The following is a 17619-nucleotide window of genomic DNA, read 5'->3' on the forward strand; positions in this document are numbered from 1 at the left end:
TCGCGCTCGCTTTGATTTTCATCATAAAAGATTTATTTTAGAATGCCTTGATTCTAGGACTATACATGTATAAGTATGAAATACGCGCGCGCACGTTTATTTAGATAGTCAACTTGTTCTCTATTGAAATCATTATCCAGTTTGAGATCACAATATCAAAAGTTTTCTGCTCGCACTTTGTGCTCGCATTATTAATGTAAGGAATTCAAGATCCCCACTTACTCATCCTTTTCATGATTTACAAAACTTGAATAGAGTGTCTCGTTCGGGGGGCTAAATCTCGAAATTTTCCGCTCGCGCTTCGCGCTCGCATCAGTTTAGTTATATACCTACTCTGTTTAAGTTACAAAAAGTGCTTAGAATTTCCATTCCTTACGTAAAAATGTCAAAAATTTTCAGCTCGCGCTTCGCGCTCGAATTATTTGATTTTAAAAATATGTAACGTCTTCATGGCTAACTGCAAGCAGTCTTTAACAGTACCTTTTCCATCAGTTCATTTCTGCTCGCGCTTCACGTTCGTAGTAATTATCCATTTGCATACACATCTTTTTCAACAAACATTGCCCAGAATTTTCAAAATTTTAGGAAAAAATACAGAAGATTTCAAAGAAAAATTAGGTCGCGCTTCGCGCTCGCATTATATAAATAAGGATTATTGTATTATATATTTATGTCTATTCATAAGACTAAGGCTAAAGAAGTGACTATTAGGTCTACCCTTTGAAAGAAACCAAAAATCCCGGCAAAAATCATCTTCGTGAGGCCGATCGGGGAAAATATGGCTGAAAAAAAATCCACCCCCCCCCCTATTGGCGAAGGCTGGATCCGCCCCTGACTACTACTACTACTACAACAACTACTACTACGACTTCTAATTCTACTACTGCTGCAGCTGCTAATATCATGATAACAAAAATAGTAACAACAACAATAGAAAAAAAAAAAACTCCCCGAGAGGACTACTCCTCCGGAGGGCGACTCCCCAATGAAAACTCCCCCGAATGACCATTCTCCCGAGGACAGGCTTCCCGGAGGAAAACTGATTTAAACCGGCACTTCTATTTGAGTGACAAATTAATTTACGTTCTTTTCTTTAGAACGTTCACCTTCTTGTTCTTCTTATTATTCTGTTTAAATGAAAAAAAAAATGCTAAGATAATATTGCCCATAGTGAAGGTTCAATGTTCCAGGTGTATGTATTCCCTTGATATTTCCAGTTTTCTTGTTAAACATTAAATGCACAAGATCATGAAGCAGATTTACCATAAAAATAAACGTTAAATGAGTAGAGTCAACGATTAGGTAGTGTCAGTGAAATAAGGCATCGTAAGTTTATACTGTAAGTAGCAGAAACACCCCCACCCTGCACCCCCCCCCCAGAGAGACTTTCGTCCGCGCAGTACGTGTTTCGCACGATTCGAGTGCTCACCACCGTCCCCTAAAATGAACTCCTAGCAACGCCACTGATTCTAAACTTAGTTATCGGGAATTATTTGGCTCCCCCCCCCCCCCCGATAACAGGCACCTGTTACGCCGCTGCGCTGCATTGAGGCGCCTTAAACCACTCGACCGCGGCAACCGATGAAGGGGAAAAAATCGGTCTCGCGGGCCTTCGGTCTTGTGGGCCCTCGGTCTGGGCCCTCGGTCTCGCGGACCCTCGGTCAAGTGGTCGGACCCCATGTTTTCAGGTTGCCCTTAAAGGTGGTCACTGAAGTCTGGGTTTTCAAACTCTGTGGGAGAGAATTCCACAGGCTAGGCCCTGCATGACCAAAGGCCCGTTCCTCGCATGATTTCTTAGCAACTGGAATTTGTAAGAGATTAGATGATGAGGATCGTAAATTTCTTGAGGGTTGGTAATTATACATCAAAGACCTATTGTAACTGGGGGAAGTTCCATTGACTATATAAAAAATCAAAAGAAGGATTTTAAAGACTATGCGTTCCTTCAGGGGCAACCAGTGAAGAGTTTTCAAAATAGGGGAGATGTGGCTGCGCTTGCAAGAGTTACAATATGCGCAGCTGCATTTTGCAACCTTTGCAATTTTCCAAGTTGAGAATCAGGTAAGCTGTAAAGGAGGCTATTACCAAAATCGAATCGTGAAGAAATGAGTGAATGTACCAGTTTCTCTGTTGCTGAGCGAGTGAGATATTTTCTTCTGAAGCCAATATTGCGCAATTGATAACGAACTGATCTGCAAATGCTTGTAATCTGGTTTGACATGTGAGAATCAAAAATAACTCCAAGATTGCGACATGATTTTGTCAAGGGGATGTCATTGCCCGAGATAGAAATGGAATCAATGTTGAATTTTTTAAGTTGAAACTTTGAGGTAAAAACTCACATTTACTATGGTTCAAAAGTAAAGATTTTGACTTCAACCAAGTGTCAATGTCCATTATGCATCTTTCAAGATTACACAGTGCTTGTGTGGCACTAGTTTGATTGGGTGAAAATGTTACAAAAATCTTAATATCATCTGCATTTAAATGATAGTGAACAGAGTGACGTTTAAAGATATCTTGAAGCCCTGTCAAATAAATGGAAAACGATCCTGTTCCGTAGACCCTGTTTTTCACACCACCCGCCATATATATTTAGTTCCCAAGACCCCATATTTTACCTGCGTAGTCAGTTCCTTAGACCCCCATTTTGTGAGGCACACCCCCATCTAAATATAATTTCAGTGCCCCCCTTACCCCCCCCCCCCCCCCGGTTCAGTCTATTTTCTAGGCAACTAAATGAATTATATCTTGAATTTTGAATCGAATTATGAATGTTTGTTAAATGCTAACAGACCTAATTCCTACAGTTATGTGGAGGGAACAGCATGGGCTACTCAGTGCATTGGCTTTTGTTGTGGAAGGCAATCATACAATTATTTGGCTAATTACTTAGTGGGACGTTTGAAAGTGGAATTGTCATGAAGTATTTCATTCAATGTTTTGTTTTCTAAACAGGAGCAGATTTGGCTTCCTGTTATTGTCTGATCCAAAGAAGCAAGTCAAAATGTCCACCAAAATCCCAATAGAAGGGGACTCTGTCCTAGAAGATTTCTACCATAGCACTAGTGTAATGTCTGCTCATATTGACATCAGAATGAGTGAGTATTTTTTTTTCTTCCAACCCTCTGCACCTTGGAATAGTTTACTAGATAGATGGCGCATAATAAATGCTGTGTGTTATTATTATTTGTAAATATATTTTTGTCTCGCCCACCAGAGGTGAAGGCGAGACTTGGGATCCAAATGTCGTCCGTCCGTCACAAACCTAATGACACATAACTCCACAACCGTCAGTCGCTTTTCAACCAAACTTGGATGGTAGATGGACTTGGGGGACCTACATGTTATGCTGCAGTTGGAGGTCACATGATAAGGTCAAAGGTCATTTTCAGGTCAACATTAAAGTTTACATGCAAGACTCTTATGACACCTAACTCCGCAACCGTAGGTCGCTTTTCAACCAAACTTGGATGGTAGATGGACTTGGGGGACTTGCATGTTATGCTGCAGTCAGAGGTCACATGGTAAGGTAAAAGGTCATTTTCAGGTCAACGTTAAAGTTTACATGCAAGACTCTCTTATGACACCTAACTCCGCAACCGTAAGTCGCTTTACAACCAAACTTGGATGGTAGATAGACTTGGGGGACCTGCATGTAATGCTGCGGTCGGAGGTCACATGGTAAGGTCAAAGGTCATTTTCAGGTCAATGTTAAAGTTTACATGCAAGACTCTTTTATGACACCTAACTCCGCAACCGTAAGTCGCTTTTCAACCAAACTTGGATGGTAGATAGACTTGGGGGACCTGCATGTAATGCTGCAGTCGGAGGTCACATGGTAAGGTCAAATGTCATTTTCAGGTCAACGTTAAAGTTTACATGCAAGACTCTCTTATGACACCTAACTCCGTAACCGTAAGTCGCTTTTCAACCAAACTTGGATGGTAGATGGACTTGGGGGACCTGCATGTAATGCTGCAGTCGGAGGTCACATGATAAGGTCAAAGGTCATTTTCAGGTCAATGTTAAAGTTTACATGCAAGACTCTCTTATGACACCTAACTCTGCAACCGTAGGTCACTTTTCAACAAAACTTGGATGGTAGATGTACTTAGGCGACCTGCATGTTATGCTGCAGTCGGAGGTCACATGGTAAGGTCAAATGTCATTTTCAGGTCAACGTTAAAGTTTACATGCAAGACTCTCTTATGACACCTAACTCCGTAACCGTAAGTCGCTTTTCAACCAAACTTGGATGGTAGATGGACTTGGGGGACCTGCATGTAATGCTGCAGTCGGAGGTCACATGATAAGGTCAAAGGTCATTTTCAGGTCAATGTTAAAGTTTACATGCAAGACTCTCTTATGACACCTAACTCTGCAACCGTAGGTCACTTTTCAACAAAACTTGGATGGTAGATGTACTTAGGCGACCTGCATGTTATGCTGCAGTCGGAGGTCACATGGTAAGGTCAAAGGTCATTTTCAGGTCAACATTAAAGTTTATGTGCAAGGCTCTTATGACAAGTGTTATTCAAATACAATTCTGTTGCGTGCCCTCGCAAATCACGATATTTCTGGTTATTTTCATAAGTGGGCGAGACACAAAATCGCTTTTGCCTTGTTAATGTAATTTTCTTTTTTTTGTGATCAAATACATTGTAGGGGTGAGGTAAATAAGGCCACCTTTTTTTTATAATTCCAATTATATTTATTGAATTTTATTAAATGTAAAGCAGTAGAACATGATTAGATGTCTAGATCTAAAGTAGATCGACATTATTCATTAGAAATGTTTGAACTAATTAGATTAGTTTGCATATTAATGAGCCATATTTTTGTCAGGTGGCCTTATTTGCTCCACCAAAATAGGAGAAATGAGGCCGCCTGATTAAAACTGGTATTTTATATTATTCGAAGGGAAAATAGTTCAGATGGTTTGATACAATCACTAAACATATACTGGTAACAATCATATTTTAACATTTGATTATTTAACAAATTTCCTATTTTAGGATTAATTTATTAATCCTATCCAGTATTATAGAGAAAAGATTCTCGGATTGTGTTTTCTAGTATCACCGTTAAATTATTGTGTATCTAAGTGTTTTATGGGTAGCGGACACATACATGTACATTATATGTAATCGAATGTGGTGATGTCTACACTGCATTTTAAAGCTTAAACAGATGTGACCATAGATTTTTAATTATGTATTATTAATCCGGATGGCCTCATTTGCCCCATCGGACATGTTGAGTTCATAGGCCTCCAGTCAGTAAAAAAGAGGGAAAGTGGTGAAATTTACTACAGTTCTGGTATGCACAATAATACCTTACACAAGTAAACTAAGATAAGAGCTAGTACACATTACTGGGTAGGTACAGTACTTGCCTCTCTAAAGTGGCAATGCTACTTTCAAAATGTTGATTTTGAGGTGTTGCTGGGTTTGTGCTCCTCCTAGTCACGGCTGTGAGATGTTCTCTATGCTCAAAATCTGTGCTAAGAAACTGTCTCAAATACTAAACTTAAAACTAACAGGCAGCCTGATTGACCCTGTTGCCTTTACCCCACTCTCCCTCCCCTTAATAAAGAAAAGCAACAGTATTCGATTGAACCCTTGATAATGTTGTGAATCAGAATATTTTCAAGTCAATGAGTCTGAATTCCAGTTTAAACCATTCTGAGGCTGAGACTGAAGATGTTATTGTCTGGCATCACTCAATTTTCTCCACAGATTTCAATTTTTTTTTCTTTCACCTTACCTAATGGAAAAAAAGTTTCTATTTAGATTTGACATTACTGTAGGTGTAAATGAAAATTTACCACAATTGAAGTGAATTTTATGCTAAATTTTAACAATCATTCATTGCTTTGCATCATACAAAACTTTTCAGAACTAAGTTATCTAATATTCTTACTTTCAGATTTCCTGAGGAAGGTGTTTGGTATATTGTCTGCACAGCTTTTGATGACTGCTGTGGTGTCAGGAATCTTCATGTACTTTGAAGGAGTCAAGAATTACATACAAGAAAGGTAGATTAGACTCCAACAGTCTAAGGTTTTTTAATAGTATAATATCTCATATATTTCCATATATTTATCAGTAACTGTAGACCAGTCTCAAACTTAACATTTCTAGGTAAAGTCATTGAGAAAGCTGCATGCACACAACTAACTCACCATATTGAATCGAATAATCTTTTTGATTCTCTCCAATCTGCCTATAGGCCCGGTCACAGCACCGAGTCAGCTCTGATCAAAGTAAAAAATGACATCATGTTTTGTCTGGACTCAAACAATGTAGTTTTTATGGCGCTGTTAGATTTTTCTGCAGCATTTGATACTATAGATCATCAAATTTTCATATCTCTGGTTATTTAATAGAATAGGTGTTAGATCCACAGTTTTATCCTGGTGTCAATCATACCTGTCTGGATGGTCTTCACAAATTGACATTGATGGACATTGTCAAATCCCACAACTCTTGAATTCGGACTCCCTCAGGGGTCAATATTTGGACCCATAGGTTACTCAATATATACCCTTCCTGTTGGTGACATCCGATATCGTGTCAGTTATCATCACTGAAAAGCGCCACTTTTCCGATGGCGGCGGTGACGGTGTCAACATTGACATCTTAACCAAGGTTAAGATTTTGAAATGTCATCATAAGTAACTTAGAAAGTATGTGGACCTAGTTCATGAAACTTGGACATAGGGTGATAGTGTATCACTGAAGATCCTGCCTGAGTTTCAGGTCACATGACCAAGGTCATTTAGGGTTAACAAACTTTGATAATGTTCGGGGTATTTGTGAAATTGTCATCATAACTTTAAAAGTTTATGGATATATGAAACTTGGGACATAAGAGCAACCATGTATCCCTGAATATCTGGAGTGTGTTTCAGGTCACATGACCAAGATCAAATGTCATTTAATGTCAATGAACATTGGCCGTGTTGGGGGTATTGTTGAATTGGCATCAAAATTTTTGGATCTAGTTCATGAAACGTAGACCCAATTAAATGGTAATCAAGTATGAATGATTGTTTTGATTTACCTTGATTTACCTTGATGTTGGGCATAAAGTATAGAAGACTTATTTGCCCCTCTGCATCTTCTTAGAACTTGTCCTCAGTTATAAACGTAACAATTTCACATGCATGTGTGGGTTTGGACGATTTGTGAAAATTCTGTGTCTGGGTCGAAGCGATTATACTTGGTTTTCCAGGCCTTCTCTAGATTTGATTTGAATGAATTTATACTGCTACTGTTTACGACCTCAGAAGGTAGGTCATTCCATAGGTTGATTACTCGTTGCGAGAAATCCCTTTGCCTGAGTGTTGAATGTGCTCTTAGCTTGATTATTTTTCTAGAATGTCCTCTTGTCCGAGATTGAGTGTCAAGTTTGAAGAAATTTGTACAGTCTAAATCATCTATGCCCTGAATAATCTTAAACGTTTGGATCGTATCCGCTCTATTTCTCCTATAGGATAACGTTGGTAGATTTTGTTTCTTCAGTCGTTCCATGTAGCTCAAGTTCTTCAGATGTGGAATTAGCTCGGTTGCTCTTCGTTGGATTTTTTTCCAGTTTTATGATGTCTTTCTTGAGATAGGGGTGCCATACACTACTGCAGTATTCTAAAGATGGTCGTATGATTGACTTGTAAAGTTGAACCAGACCTCTTTCATCCAAATTTGAGAAGGTTCTCTTGATAAGTCCTAAGAGGCGGTTTGCTTTGGCACAAGCTTTGATCACATGTTTAGAAAATTGCAAATTGTTATCAAAGGTTACTCCCAGGTCATTTTCCTCTGTCACTTTTGGAATTTCAGAAGTGTCATCTGGTACTAGTAGGTAGCTCATACCTGGATTTTTTCTTCCAATAGACATTACTTTGCATTTCTTCTTGTTGAAAGTTAATTGCCAGTCTCCTGCCCACGACGAAAGGTTGAACAAATCATCTTGTAGGCTTATGTTATCATCTTCGTCACGGCGAGGTGCATACAGTTTTGTGTCGTCTGCAAATAATTTGACTACAGAGTTCTTAGAAATCACATCCGGAAGATCATTGATGAAGATAACAAAGAGGGCAGGGCCGATAACACTACCTTGAGCACATGATCATGGTCAAAAGACATTTTGAGTCAATGGACATACTATTTTATTATCATATGAATGTTTTGTCTTGTAAATAGCTGTTTTCAAAGTCAGCACTGCTGTCATATCGAATCATGTAATGCAGGACAGACTGCCAGAGGCGTTCCACTTGTTTAAATATGATTTTTATACCCCTGCCAAATAAAGTTTGAAGGGGGTATAGGAATCAGTGTCGGGCATGCCGTTTCAAATCTTGTGCATCAAACTACTTCCTCAATTTTTAAACAATTCTCATGAAACTTGGCACACATCTTGATGTTGGAGTAAAGATGTGCATGACACATTTTTTGTATGTGTCGGAAATTGTGTTACCATGGTAACGGTATATTATGTAAAAAATATTTTAGTTTTAACTACTTCCTCAGTTTTTAACCAATTCTCATGAAATTTGGCACACACATTGGTCGAGGTAAAGATGTGCAAGACATATATAACATATGTGTCAGAAACCATGTTGCCATGGTAACATTTAACGTCAATGAACATTGGCCGTGTTGGGGGTATTGTTGAATTGGCATCATAATTTTTGGATCTAGTTCATGAAACGTAGACCCAATTAAATGGTAATCAAGTATGAATGATTGTTTTGCACATGATCATGGTCAAAAGACATTTTGAGTCAATGGACATACTATTTTATTATCATATGAATGTTTTGTCTTGTAAATAGCTGTTTTCAAAGTCAGCACTGCTGTCATATCGAATCATGTAATGCAGGACAGACTGCCAGAGGCGTTCCACTTGTTTAAATATGATTTTTATACCCCTGCCAAATAAAGTTTGAAGGGGGTATAGGAATCAGTGTCGGGCGGGCCGTTTCAAATCTTGTGCATCAAACTACTTCCTCAATTTTTATACAATTCTCATGAAATTTGGCACACACATTGGTCGAGGTAAAGATGTGCAAGACATATATAACATGTGTGTCAGAAACCATGTTGCCATGGTAACAACATATTATATAGTGAAAATCTTGCGGTTTGAATTACTTCATCAATTTTCAATCAATTCTCATGAAATTTTGCTCTCGCATTGGTTTCGAGGTAAGGATGTCTGAGACATATATTTTGTGTGTCGGAAATCGAGTTGCCATGGTATCAACATATTATATGCTCCAACTTAGGTAAAAATCTTGCGGTTTGAACTACTTCATTAGTTCTCAACCAATTCTCATGAAATTTGGCTTACACATTGGTCTTGAGGTAAAGATGTGCAGAGTATATTTTTCCATGTGCTGGAAATCATGTTGCCATGGTAATAACATATTATAGGTTAAAAAAATAGGCAAAAACCTTGCAGTTTTAACTACATCTGTTTTTTAATTCTCATGATATTTAGCTCACACATTGGTCTTGGGGTAATATTAGGCAAGACATATTTTTTCCATTTGTTGGGAACCGTTGCCATGGTAATGGCATAAAGCGGGGGTATTAATCACCTTCATTGATAGTTCTAGTTATTCCTGATGATATATTTTTCACATTTGATACAATTAGTAGATTCTCACAAGTTTACTTCAAATTTCTTTTCTTTTGTTTTAGTCCTGGTATGCTGATGATTGCCTTTGTATTGTCTTTCATCTTCTTGGTTGCACTCATGGTGAAGAGCAGGGAGTACCCAGCAAATATGATTCTGCTTGCTTGCTTTGTAAGTCTATTCTCATCCATATCAAGTGGGATTGAGGGGTCAAGGGTCAAAATGGATAATAGGAAATTGAGAGTAACATCATGAGAGAAGCATTGGACTGATGAAAGGGATTAGTTGTCAATGTTACCTTCTATTAATTCATGGATTGGAATGAGGGAGGCTTGAAAATTATAGATACCTCCAATTAATTATTATGTATATTTGTATTGTGATTTTAATTGTTCATATATTGTATTTAATTCCATGGCTAAACAGTCCTTTGCACTGGATAATTTATTATCTAAAAGGCATCATGCCTTTATATATTATTAGTTTCAATTTATTGAAATTTTGTTCTTATTGAATAAATATTTTATAATTGGGAAATAAAAATATGTTCCCAAATATGTGAATGTGATGGTATTCATATTTTTCAATAGTTCATAAATCATGTTGGTATTGTGCTTTCTAATTTCTCATTCCAATATTTCATTAAACGGTTCCCTGTGTTTTCTTTCTCAGACTCTGGTAGAAGCATATTCAGTAGGTACCGTTGTGACCTTCTATGACAAGTCTGTAGTGATTGAAGCTCTCTTCTTGACATTAGCTGTATCATTCAGTCTGTTGGTCTTTACTGTTCAGAGCAGGAAAGACTTTAGTACATGGGGTGCGGGGTAAGCTTGACATCCGTCTATCTTTTTTTTGGTGTAATATGCAGGTTTCAAGCAGTATGATCCATTAAGCAGTAAATTGTTGTTCATTTTGAAAATATGATAAAGCAATTTAAGTGTTCATGTTTTATACCTAAATCATAGTTTAATGTAGAGTAAATTTTTTATTGTGTCTGAGAATTTATGTACATGTAAATTATTGCTTTTGGCTTGTGAATTTGAATTCAGATTCAGAAACAAGATCAAAAGTGTGGTTAGTAATAGTACATATAATTTGTTAAAGGGCTTCCTGTCTTAAAGGGGAATCCAGCCTTGGCCATAAAATGTTGTGTTGGGAAGGAGAAAAATAAATAAAACAGAATGGTGAAAGTTTCAAAGAAATCGGACAAGCAATAAGAAAGTTATAGCTGCTCTAAAATTGAGATCACTAATACTATGTAGATTTCAAATTGGCAACTGAGTGAGTAAATTATGACAAGGGGCAAGGACAACTTTCCCATAGGCCATGTACTTTATTATCAGGGATTTGTGGTTTTCTCCTAAGTACCCATTCCCCTGGGGCAGTTATCTAAATATAACCCAGGTAGTATATTGTTTTATGTCCTCATGGAAGAAAAATCTAATTTGAAATAGAACTTTTGGGAAAAATGAAATTTTAGCCAAAATATGTATTGGAGTACATGGAAGAGTAGTCCTTGCCTTACATCACTATGACATCCCATATGCGGCCAATTTGATGTCTCCATGGGTATAGTGATTACCAATATTTACAACTTTTAAAAATTCATAACTTTCTTGTTGTTTGTCCAATATTGTTCAAACTTTCACCTATCAACTTGTCTGATTTTTCTTTTCCCTATAAAACAAGTTTTTATTTGGATTTGATTCCCCTTTAATATAATATTAGCAAAACTTTCCCTAAAAAACAATTTAATGTACTGGTTATGTATATGCATTTATTTTATACATGTTAATTGTCAATATCAGTTATAAGTGTTAATTTATGTGATATTCAAAGGTTCTGAAATGTACAATTTACCTTTTATTACATGTAATAATTTTTGGGTATTTTTGTGATTCATCCAGTTTGTATGCAGGTTTGATGATTTTGATTGTTGGTGGTCTCCTTCAACTCTTTATTCCTCATTCTGACATGCTGGAGCTAGTCATTGCCATCGGTGGTGCTATCATCTTCAGTCTCTTCCTCATCTACGACATTCATCTTATTATGCATAAGCTCTCACCAGAGGAATACATTATGGCTTCTATCAACCTTTACTTAGACCTTATCAACCTGTTTCTTTATATCCTTCGCATTCTCAACCAAGCCAACAAGAAGTGAACATTTAAAGACTGCATTTATCTCTCGTAGAATTCACAATCATTGCATAATGAACCAAACAATGAGTATAATCACAGCTTTCATTATGGTTTATTCACTTATAATACACTATCTTAATTTATTTCCAGAAGCAATATCTCTTACTTAGATATTATACTAGGAGTTTATGAAGAACTGTATATTACATGTACAAGGACATTAAGGAAAACAAATGGGTATAACATCTGAGTGAAATATTTAAGCCAGTTTACCGATTACACATATAAAAATTCCCAAAGCAGAACATAATCTTTCATTAAAGGGATGCTCCGGGCTGTAAATATTTATATATAAATAAATAGAGTAAAATTCACAGAGCAAAATGCTGAAAATTTTATAAAAATCTGTTAAATCAAATAGCGAAGTTATTGAATTTCTAAAGTTACAGGTGTAAGCAATATTTTGTGAAAACAGTCATGTGCACATTGTCATGAATATTCATTATGTGGGTTGATGATGTCACATCCCCACTTTTCTTTTTCTAATGTTATTACATGAAATCATAATTGTTTCATTATTTTATACATGTGTGAATGATATGTCTCCCTTATAATGAAATAAGTTGCAGCAATGAATAACTAATGCACTTAAACAGTTTTCAATCCAATTTTTTAAAGTTTTTGAAGGTAAAAATTTGAATAAACCTAATTTCATATAATAACATAAAAGAACAAGTGGGGATATGACATCAATTTGCCCATTGAATATTCAGGAAGACCAGCCTAGAACTATTTCACCAAAATAATGCAAAACTTTAAAATGTCATAACTGTTTTTGTTTTTTGATTTTGATCTGATTTTTCTTTATCTGTTCAAATTATATTCTCAGCCTGGAGTATCCCTTTAAATTTAGAGTGAATAGTAACTTTTTGTCAGTATGGATCACTTTTCGTGATAGAATTTCCACAATTCAAAATATGACAACCTACATGTAATATTTTAAGATATTTCATAAATTTAAGCAATGAGAAATCCAACCATAGCAATATAAAAATCAAATACGGTTAATAAAAAGATATTTTGTATATCTAAAAAAAAATATATGTATATACTATATATGTTGAATTTGTTGTCGTGCACATGGAAAGAAATGTTATTTAATTGTTCATCTTCCATTTCTTATTTCATTCAGTAGAACTATGGGATACTTCCTTATTACAATTCTCATTACTTTATAGTTTTCTTATGAAATGAAATTAACAAATGTTTTTAGTCATGTGTGAATATCTTTTGGTTAAAAAAATGGCTGTTAGAAAATACATTTATACAATATGTTTTTTATTTGAGTGGAAGCTTTGTCAATTGGTCTTGTATGGTTTTTAACAATTTGCTGAAGTAGTAATTACAAGTATAAAATATTACAAAATTCTTTGTCTGATGGGTTATCAATGTTTTTCTTTATATTTCTCTAACAATATATAGGGAAAATGAAGTGGAGATCCTCATATTGTTTTTTTCTACCATATAATGCAGATTGTGCTATACAAAACATTGGCCATTTATTATTGACCAACCCACAACTGATATCTAGACATTAAAAAAGGTTCACTTGGTCTTTAGCAAGGTCTTAAATTATTTGCAAGTCAATGAGTCCTATTCGCAATATTGTTATAAAACTGTGTGTTTTGTTTTGGTGAATCATGAAATGTTACTGTTATATTCAAAGTATGCCTTACCACAGAAGATATATATTAAATTACATTTCACATCTGTAGTCAACTGAAGTGATATATGTCGTCCAGTCAACTGGTCAAATAATCACCCAAATCAAGTGACTTCTAAACCATGGTTTATGCAGATTTCATGCATGTATTATGCTAAATTCAGTGCATATTATTGATAAACAATCCAATAATGAAAGTGCGTTTTGACAAAGCAGTCAAAATGACTCTAATTTATGCTTGTTACAACTCTTTCTGCATTATGTGCCTAATGTTTATACATTTGCAGTGGAATTACTTATTCAAAAGAGTGGGCTCATTCATGCACAAACCATGATTTTGTAGGCCTGCGCCTGTAGCATGTTATTGGACTCTTTTTTCAATACACACACTAAATTATTTGATGTATGAAATATGCTCAAACAGTGATTTCAGAACCAACTTTGTGATTTGGGTCATGACTAAAAGAGTATTTATTTACCTTTTTTTTTTTTTTTAAATTTACGGATGACAACATACATGTAATATCTCCTGACTAGCAAGATAGTTTGATGGAATAACCTGGCTATATCTATTCCAGCAAAGTACATAATACCATTTAATTTCCACATATAATTGACCACCACAATATGAAAATGTAAATATCTACAGCAAAGTGTTTATCATCTCATTTTAAGGGTATAATGAAAGGTTTCTGATTGGTCAGATACGTTCTTACTACTGAATACTTTATTACATGACTACGACCATCAGATATTTGTGAGTTCTCCCATATTTTTTAATCATCTTAAATAACACATAGTGCACGCTTAATTCAAATCTACAAAAAAAATATGCATTCAGGAGATATAGAATTTCTCGTGTGAATGATACTTCATCTCAGCATATGGCCTTGATGATTACAGTCTGTCCAAGAAAAAAGGAAACCAGGATTCTCATTTTTTGTCTCGCCTGCATAGCAGAGCAAGACTATAGGTGGAGCTTTTCTGACGGTGGTGGCATCGTCAACATTGAAATCTTAACCAAGGATAAGTTTTTGGAATGTCATAACTTAAAAAAGTATATGGACCTACTTCATGAAACTTGGACATAAAGGTAATCAAGTAATACTGAACATCTGGCCTGAGTTTCAGGTTACATGACCAAGGTCAAGGGCCATTTAGGGTCAATGAACTTAAACCATGTTGGGGGAATCAATATTGAAATCTTAACCAAGGTTAAGTTTTTGAAATGTAATCATAACTTAAAAAGAGTATATCACTGAAGATCCTGCCTGAGTGTCAGGTCACATGACAAAGGTCACTTAGGGTCAACAAAGTTTAACAATTGAAGGTATTTGTGGCATTGTCATAACTTTGAAGTTTTATGGATATAGTTAATGAAACTTAGACAAGAGCAATTAAGTATCCCTGAACATCCTGTTACAGGTCACATGACCAATGTCAAAGGTCAATTAGGGTCAACAACATTTGATGATGTAGGGGGTATATGTGAAATTGTCATCACAACTTCGACAGACAACAAAGATTGCTAAGGTGAGCACATAATATGCCCGCCTGTAATGCAGAAAATTGAGTTATTGGTCAAGCAAGAAAAGTGGAAGGTGGCGACTTCACCTTTGACCTCAGAATCAATAGGCTTCCTGGGATCAATGCTAGTATCATACACACCAAATTATACGAGCCTAGGTTAAGTTAAACTAAAGTTATCGCATTTACAAGGAATGCAGAAGGGTATAATGAAAAAATTTCACTGTGAACTTGACCTTTGATCTTTTGACCACAAAATCAATAAGCTTCCTAGGATCCATGCTAGTATCACACACACCAAATTATATGAGCTAAGGTTAAGTTAAAGTGAAGTTACGCGTTTACAAGGAAAAGTTAACGGACAGACACCTAGTGTGATACCATGATACATCCCATAGGACGGGCGTATAAAAAGAAACAATTAGAATAGCAAACTAAAGGGTGAAGGCCTTTAATCACATCTAAAATTTTACACTATGTATCAAACTGTTACTAGTACTCCTTTCATATACAGTGGTGCTACAATTTAGTGAACCCCAACAGAAAATAAACTTGTTTAAACTGTTCAAGTTATGCCATATTTTAGATATCTAATTGTGAATTCAGGTGATAAGATATTACATTCAATCAAGTTTGTTTCTCTGGGCTCGCTAAACATTATAGCGCTGTTGTCTACATTCAACACACATGAAGGAGTGCATTCTGTGGTGGGATTCACTAATTTTTTAGGCTAACTGTCTAATGAGATGAAAAATGAAGAAATTGCACCAAAATGTTCGTCAGAGTTAGAGATTAAAACACCCCTATTATCATTTACTACAGCCTAAATAGATTGGGCTATTTCAACTCCTAAGAAGACTGGGGGGGGGGGGGGGCTGATTCAGCCCCCCTTATGATCTCAGCTGTTAATCGCGACAAAAATTTGCTATGTATTTATTGTTTTCTAAATTTCTTATGTATTTCCTTGTTTTTGTTTTTTATTGTTTATTCAATGGAAATTGTCAGGGACTTTATTCTGACCATAACAATGATGAAATTAATTGATTATCATCAGTATAAGGAAAAATAGTGATACATTTCTGAATTTTGTCTAAAAACACTATTTGCATTGGATTTGTACACAAATTCACGTTTTTGAGCAATTTGGGGTCTGCATGCACTTACAAAATGTTAAGTAATTTTCAAAACTGCAAAGCCGGGGGACGCAATCTTGGCCTCAAAAGTTGCGCGAGATTTAAAAGTAAAAAGTCAGCGAGCAACGTGATCAAAAAAAATTGCGCGGCAGATTTATTGCAAAAAAAATGTCGAGGGAGGCTGACTCAGCCCCCCCAGTCTTATTAGGGTTAAAGTTTGATCAAACAATTATGGAAAAATACTCAAGTTAAAATCTTTCAGTTCATTGCATTGCTTGAATATAAATTTTCATACTTATTTCTCATGAAAAATCATTTATCTTCAAAAGTTTCAACTAACTTTGTGGGTGGTGTCTCAGCCCATTCAGGAAAATCGTCTTTGGTACTCGACAATTTTTTAAGCCCTGATGATGATGATGGAATATGTGGATCTAAACTGAGATGATTCAACATATCATGCATTGTTTCTACTACTTCAACCTCGTCCTCTCTCCCACTTTCAACATAGCCATCATTGACTTCTCCGTCTTTTCTCCTAATCTGCAGAATTTTCAATCCAGAATCATTGTTTGGTAAATCTGACTTGTTCACTGAAGAGAGCACACCTTCACCTAGTCTACTATCTGAGTTGTCCATGCTTGATATCATCACCTTATTGACAAAGTCATTTTCAAGTGTACAATGATTATCAGTAGATGCATCTCTGACTGAACCAGAGAAAGATTGGGGTATCGTACATGAAGCTCCACCGTTTCCTTCCTCCACAATACTTTGATCAGGAGCAGGGTCATCTCCATCATCACTATCTACCACAGCTGCATCATCCCTCCCCATGGGAACCATCTCTTTTGCTTTAACGATATGGGCTGTCACAACATCAGGAACTGGGGTGTCTCTCAGTATAAGGTCAGGGTAGCCGACTTGATGAATGACCTTGTGTTCTGATTCCATAGAATGTTCTTCTTGAGACTGTTCTTGAGGTGGACCATCAAGGGGACCAGGCTTTTGGTGGCCTTTCTGCTCTGATCCATTTTGCCTTAACTCTTCATTCTCTACAATCGATGCTGCCTCTTCTAGGTCATCCAGATCAAGGCCAATGTCTTTCTTCTCAAGCTTCACCTGTATTGAAAGGTATCATAAGTTAAAATGAATCTGCATAAGTCAATGTAATAATTGCCCAATGAAAACAAACAAAATTATGCAGAGCATGTGTATTTGCCCCTTCTATGTCAGAGATATGACCAAGGTAGATTCACCTATACCCTGAATGAATATTGAATTCAATTGAATGAGAAAAAAATGGGATTAACAAAACAAGCTGCAGGTAATAATCCAATAATTGGGGATGCCAAACTTCAGTTATCAAATAAAAACAAAATACTGCAACACAAGCCTGAATGCTTTTAGACTATCAAACTTGACACACACATAACTGATATCAGTTCACCATCAA

The 17619-nt window shown here is 36.2% G+C and overlaps 2 protein-coding genes across 3 annotated transcripts in view; one reads left to right on the plus strand and one right to left on the minus strand.

The window, feature by feature from the left end:
- The first annotated feature begins 2958 nt into the window (after positions 1-2958).
- LOC129256929 (protein lifeguard 4-like) lies at positions 2959-13557 on the plus strand. The gene is made up of 5 exons (XM_054895147.2): positions 2959-3101; positions 5932-6040; positions 9708-9813; positions 10315-10466; positions 11550-13557. Exons 1-5 carry the CDS (start codon positions 3008-3010, stop codon positions 11803-11805), a joined length of 717 nt encoding a protein of 238 aa, XP_054751122.1. The 5' UTR covers positions 2959-3007; the 3' UTR covers positions 11806-13557.
- LOC129255467 (protein SHQ1 homolog) overlaps positions 13087-17619 on the minus strand; it is a 28493-nt gene continuing 23960 nt past the window's right edge. For both annotated transcript variants that reach the window (XM_064097439.1, XM_064097438.1), the window contains exon 11: positions 13087-17285. In XM_064097439.1, the coding sequence (XP_063953509.1) occupies positions 16479-17285 (807 nt within the window). In that variant the 3' untranslated portion in view covers positions 13087-16478. The remainder of the gene's footprint in view (positions 17286-17619) is intronic.

Source organism: Lytechinus pictus, chromosome 3 (assembly GCF_037042905.1).
Source record: "Lytechinus pictus isolate F3 Inbred chromosome 3, Lp3.0, whole genome shotgun sequence".
NCBI lineage: Eukaryota > Metazoa > Echinodermata > Echinoidea > Temnopleuroida > Toxopneustidae > Lytechinus > Lytechinus pictus.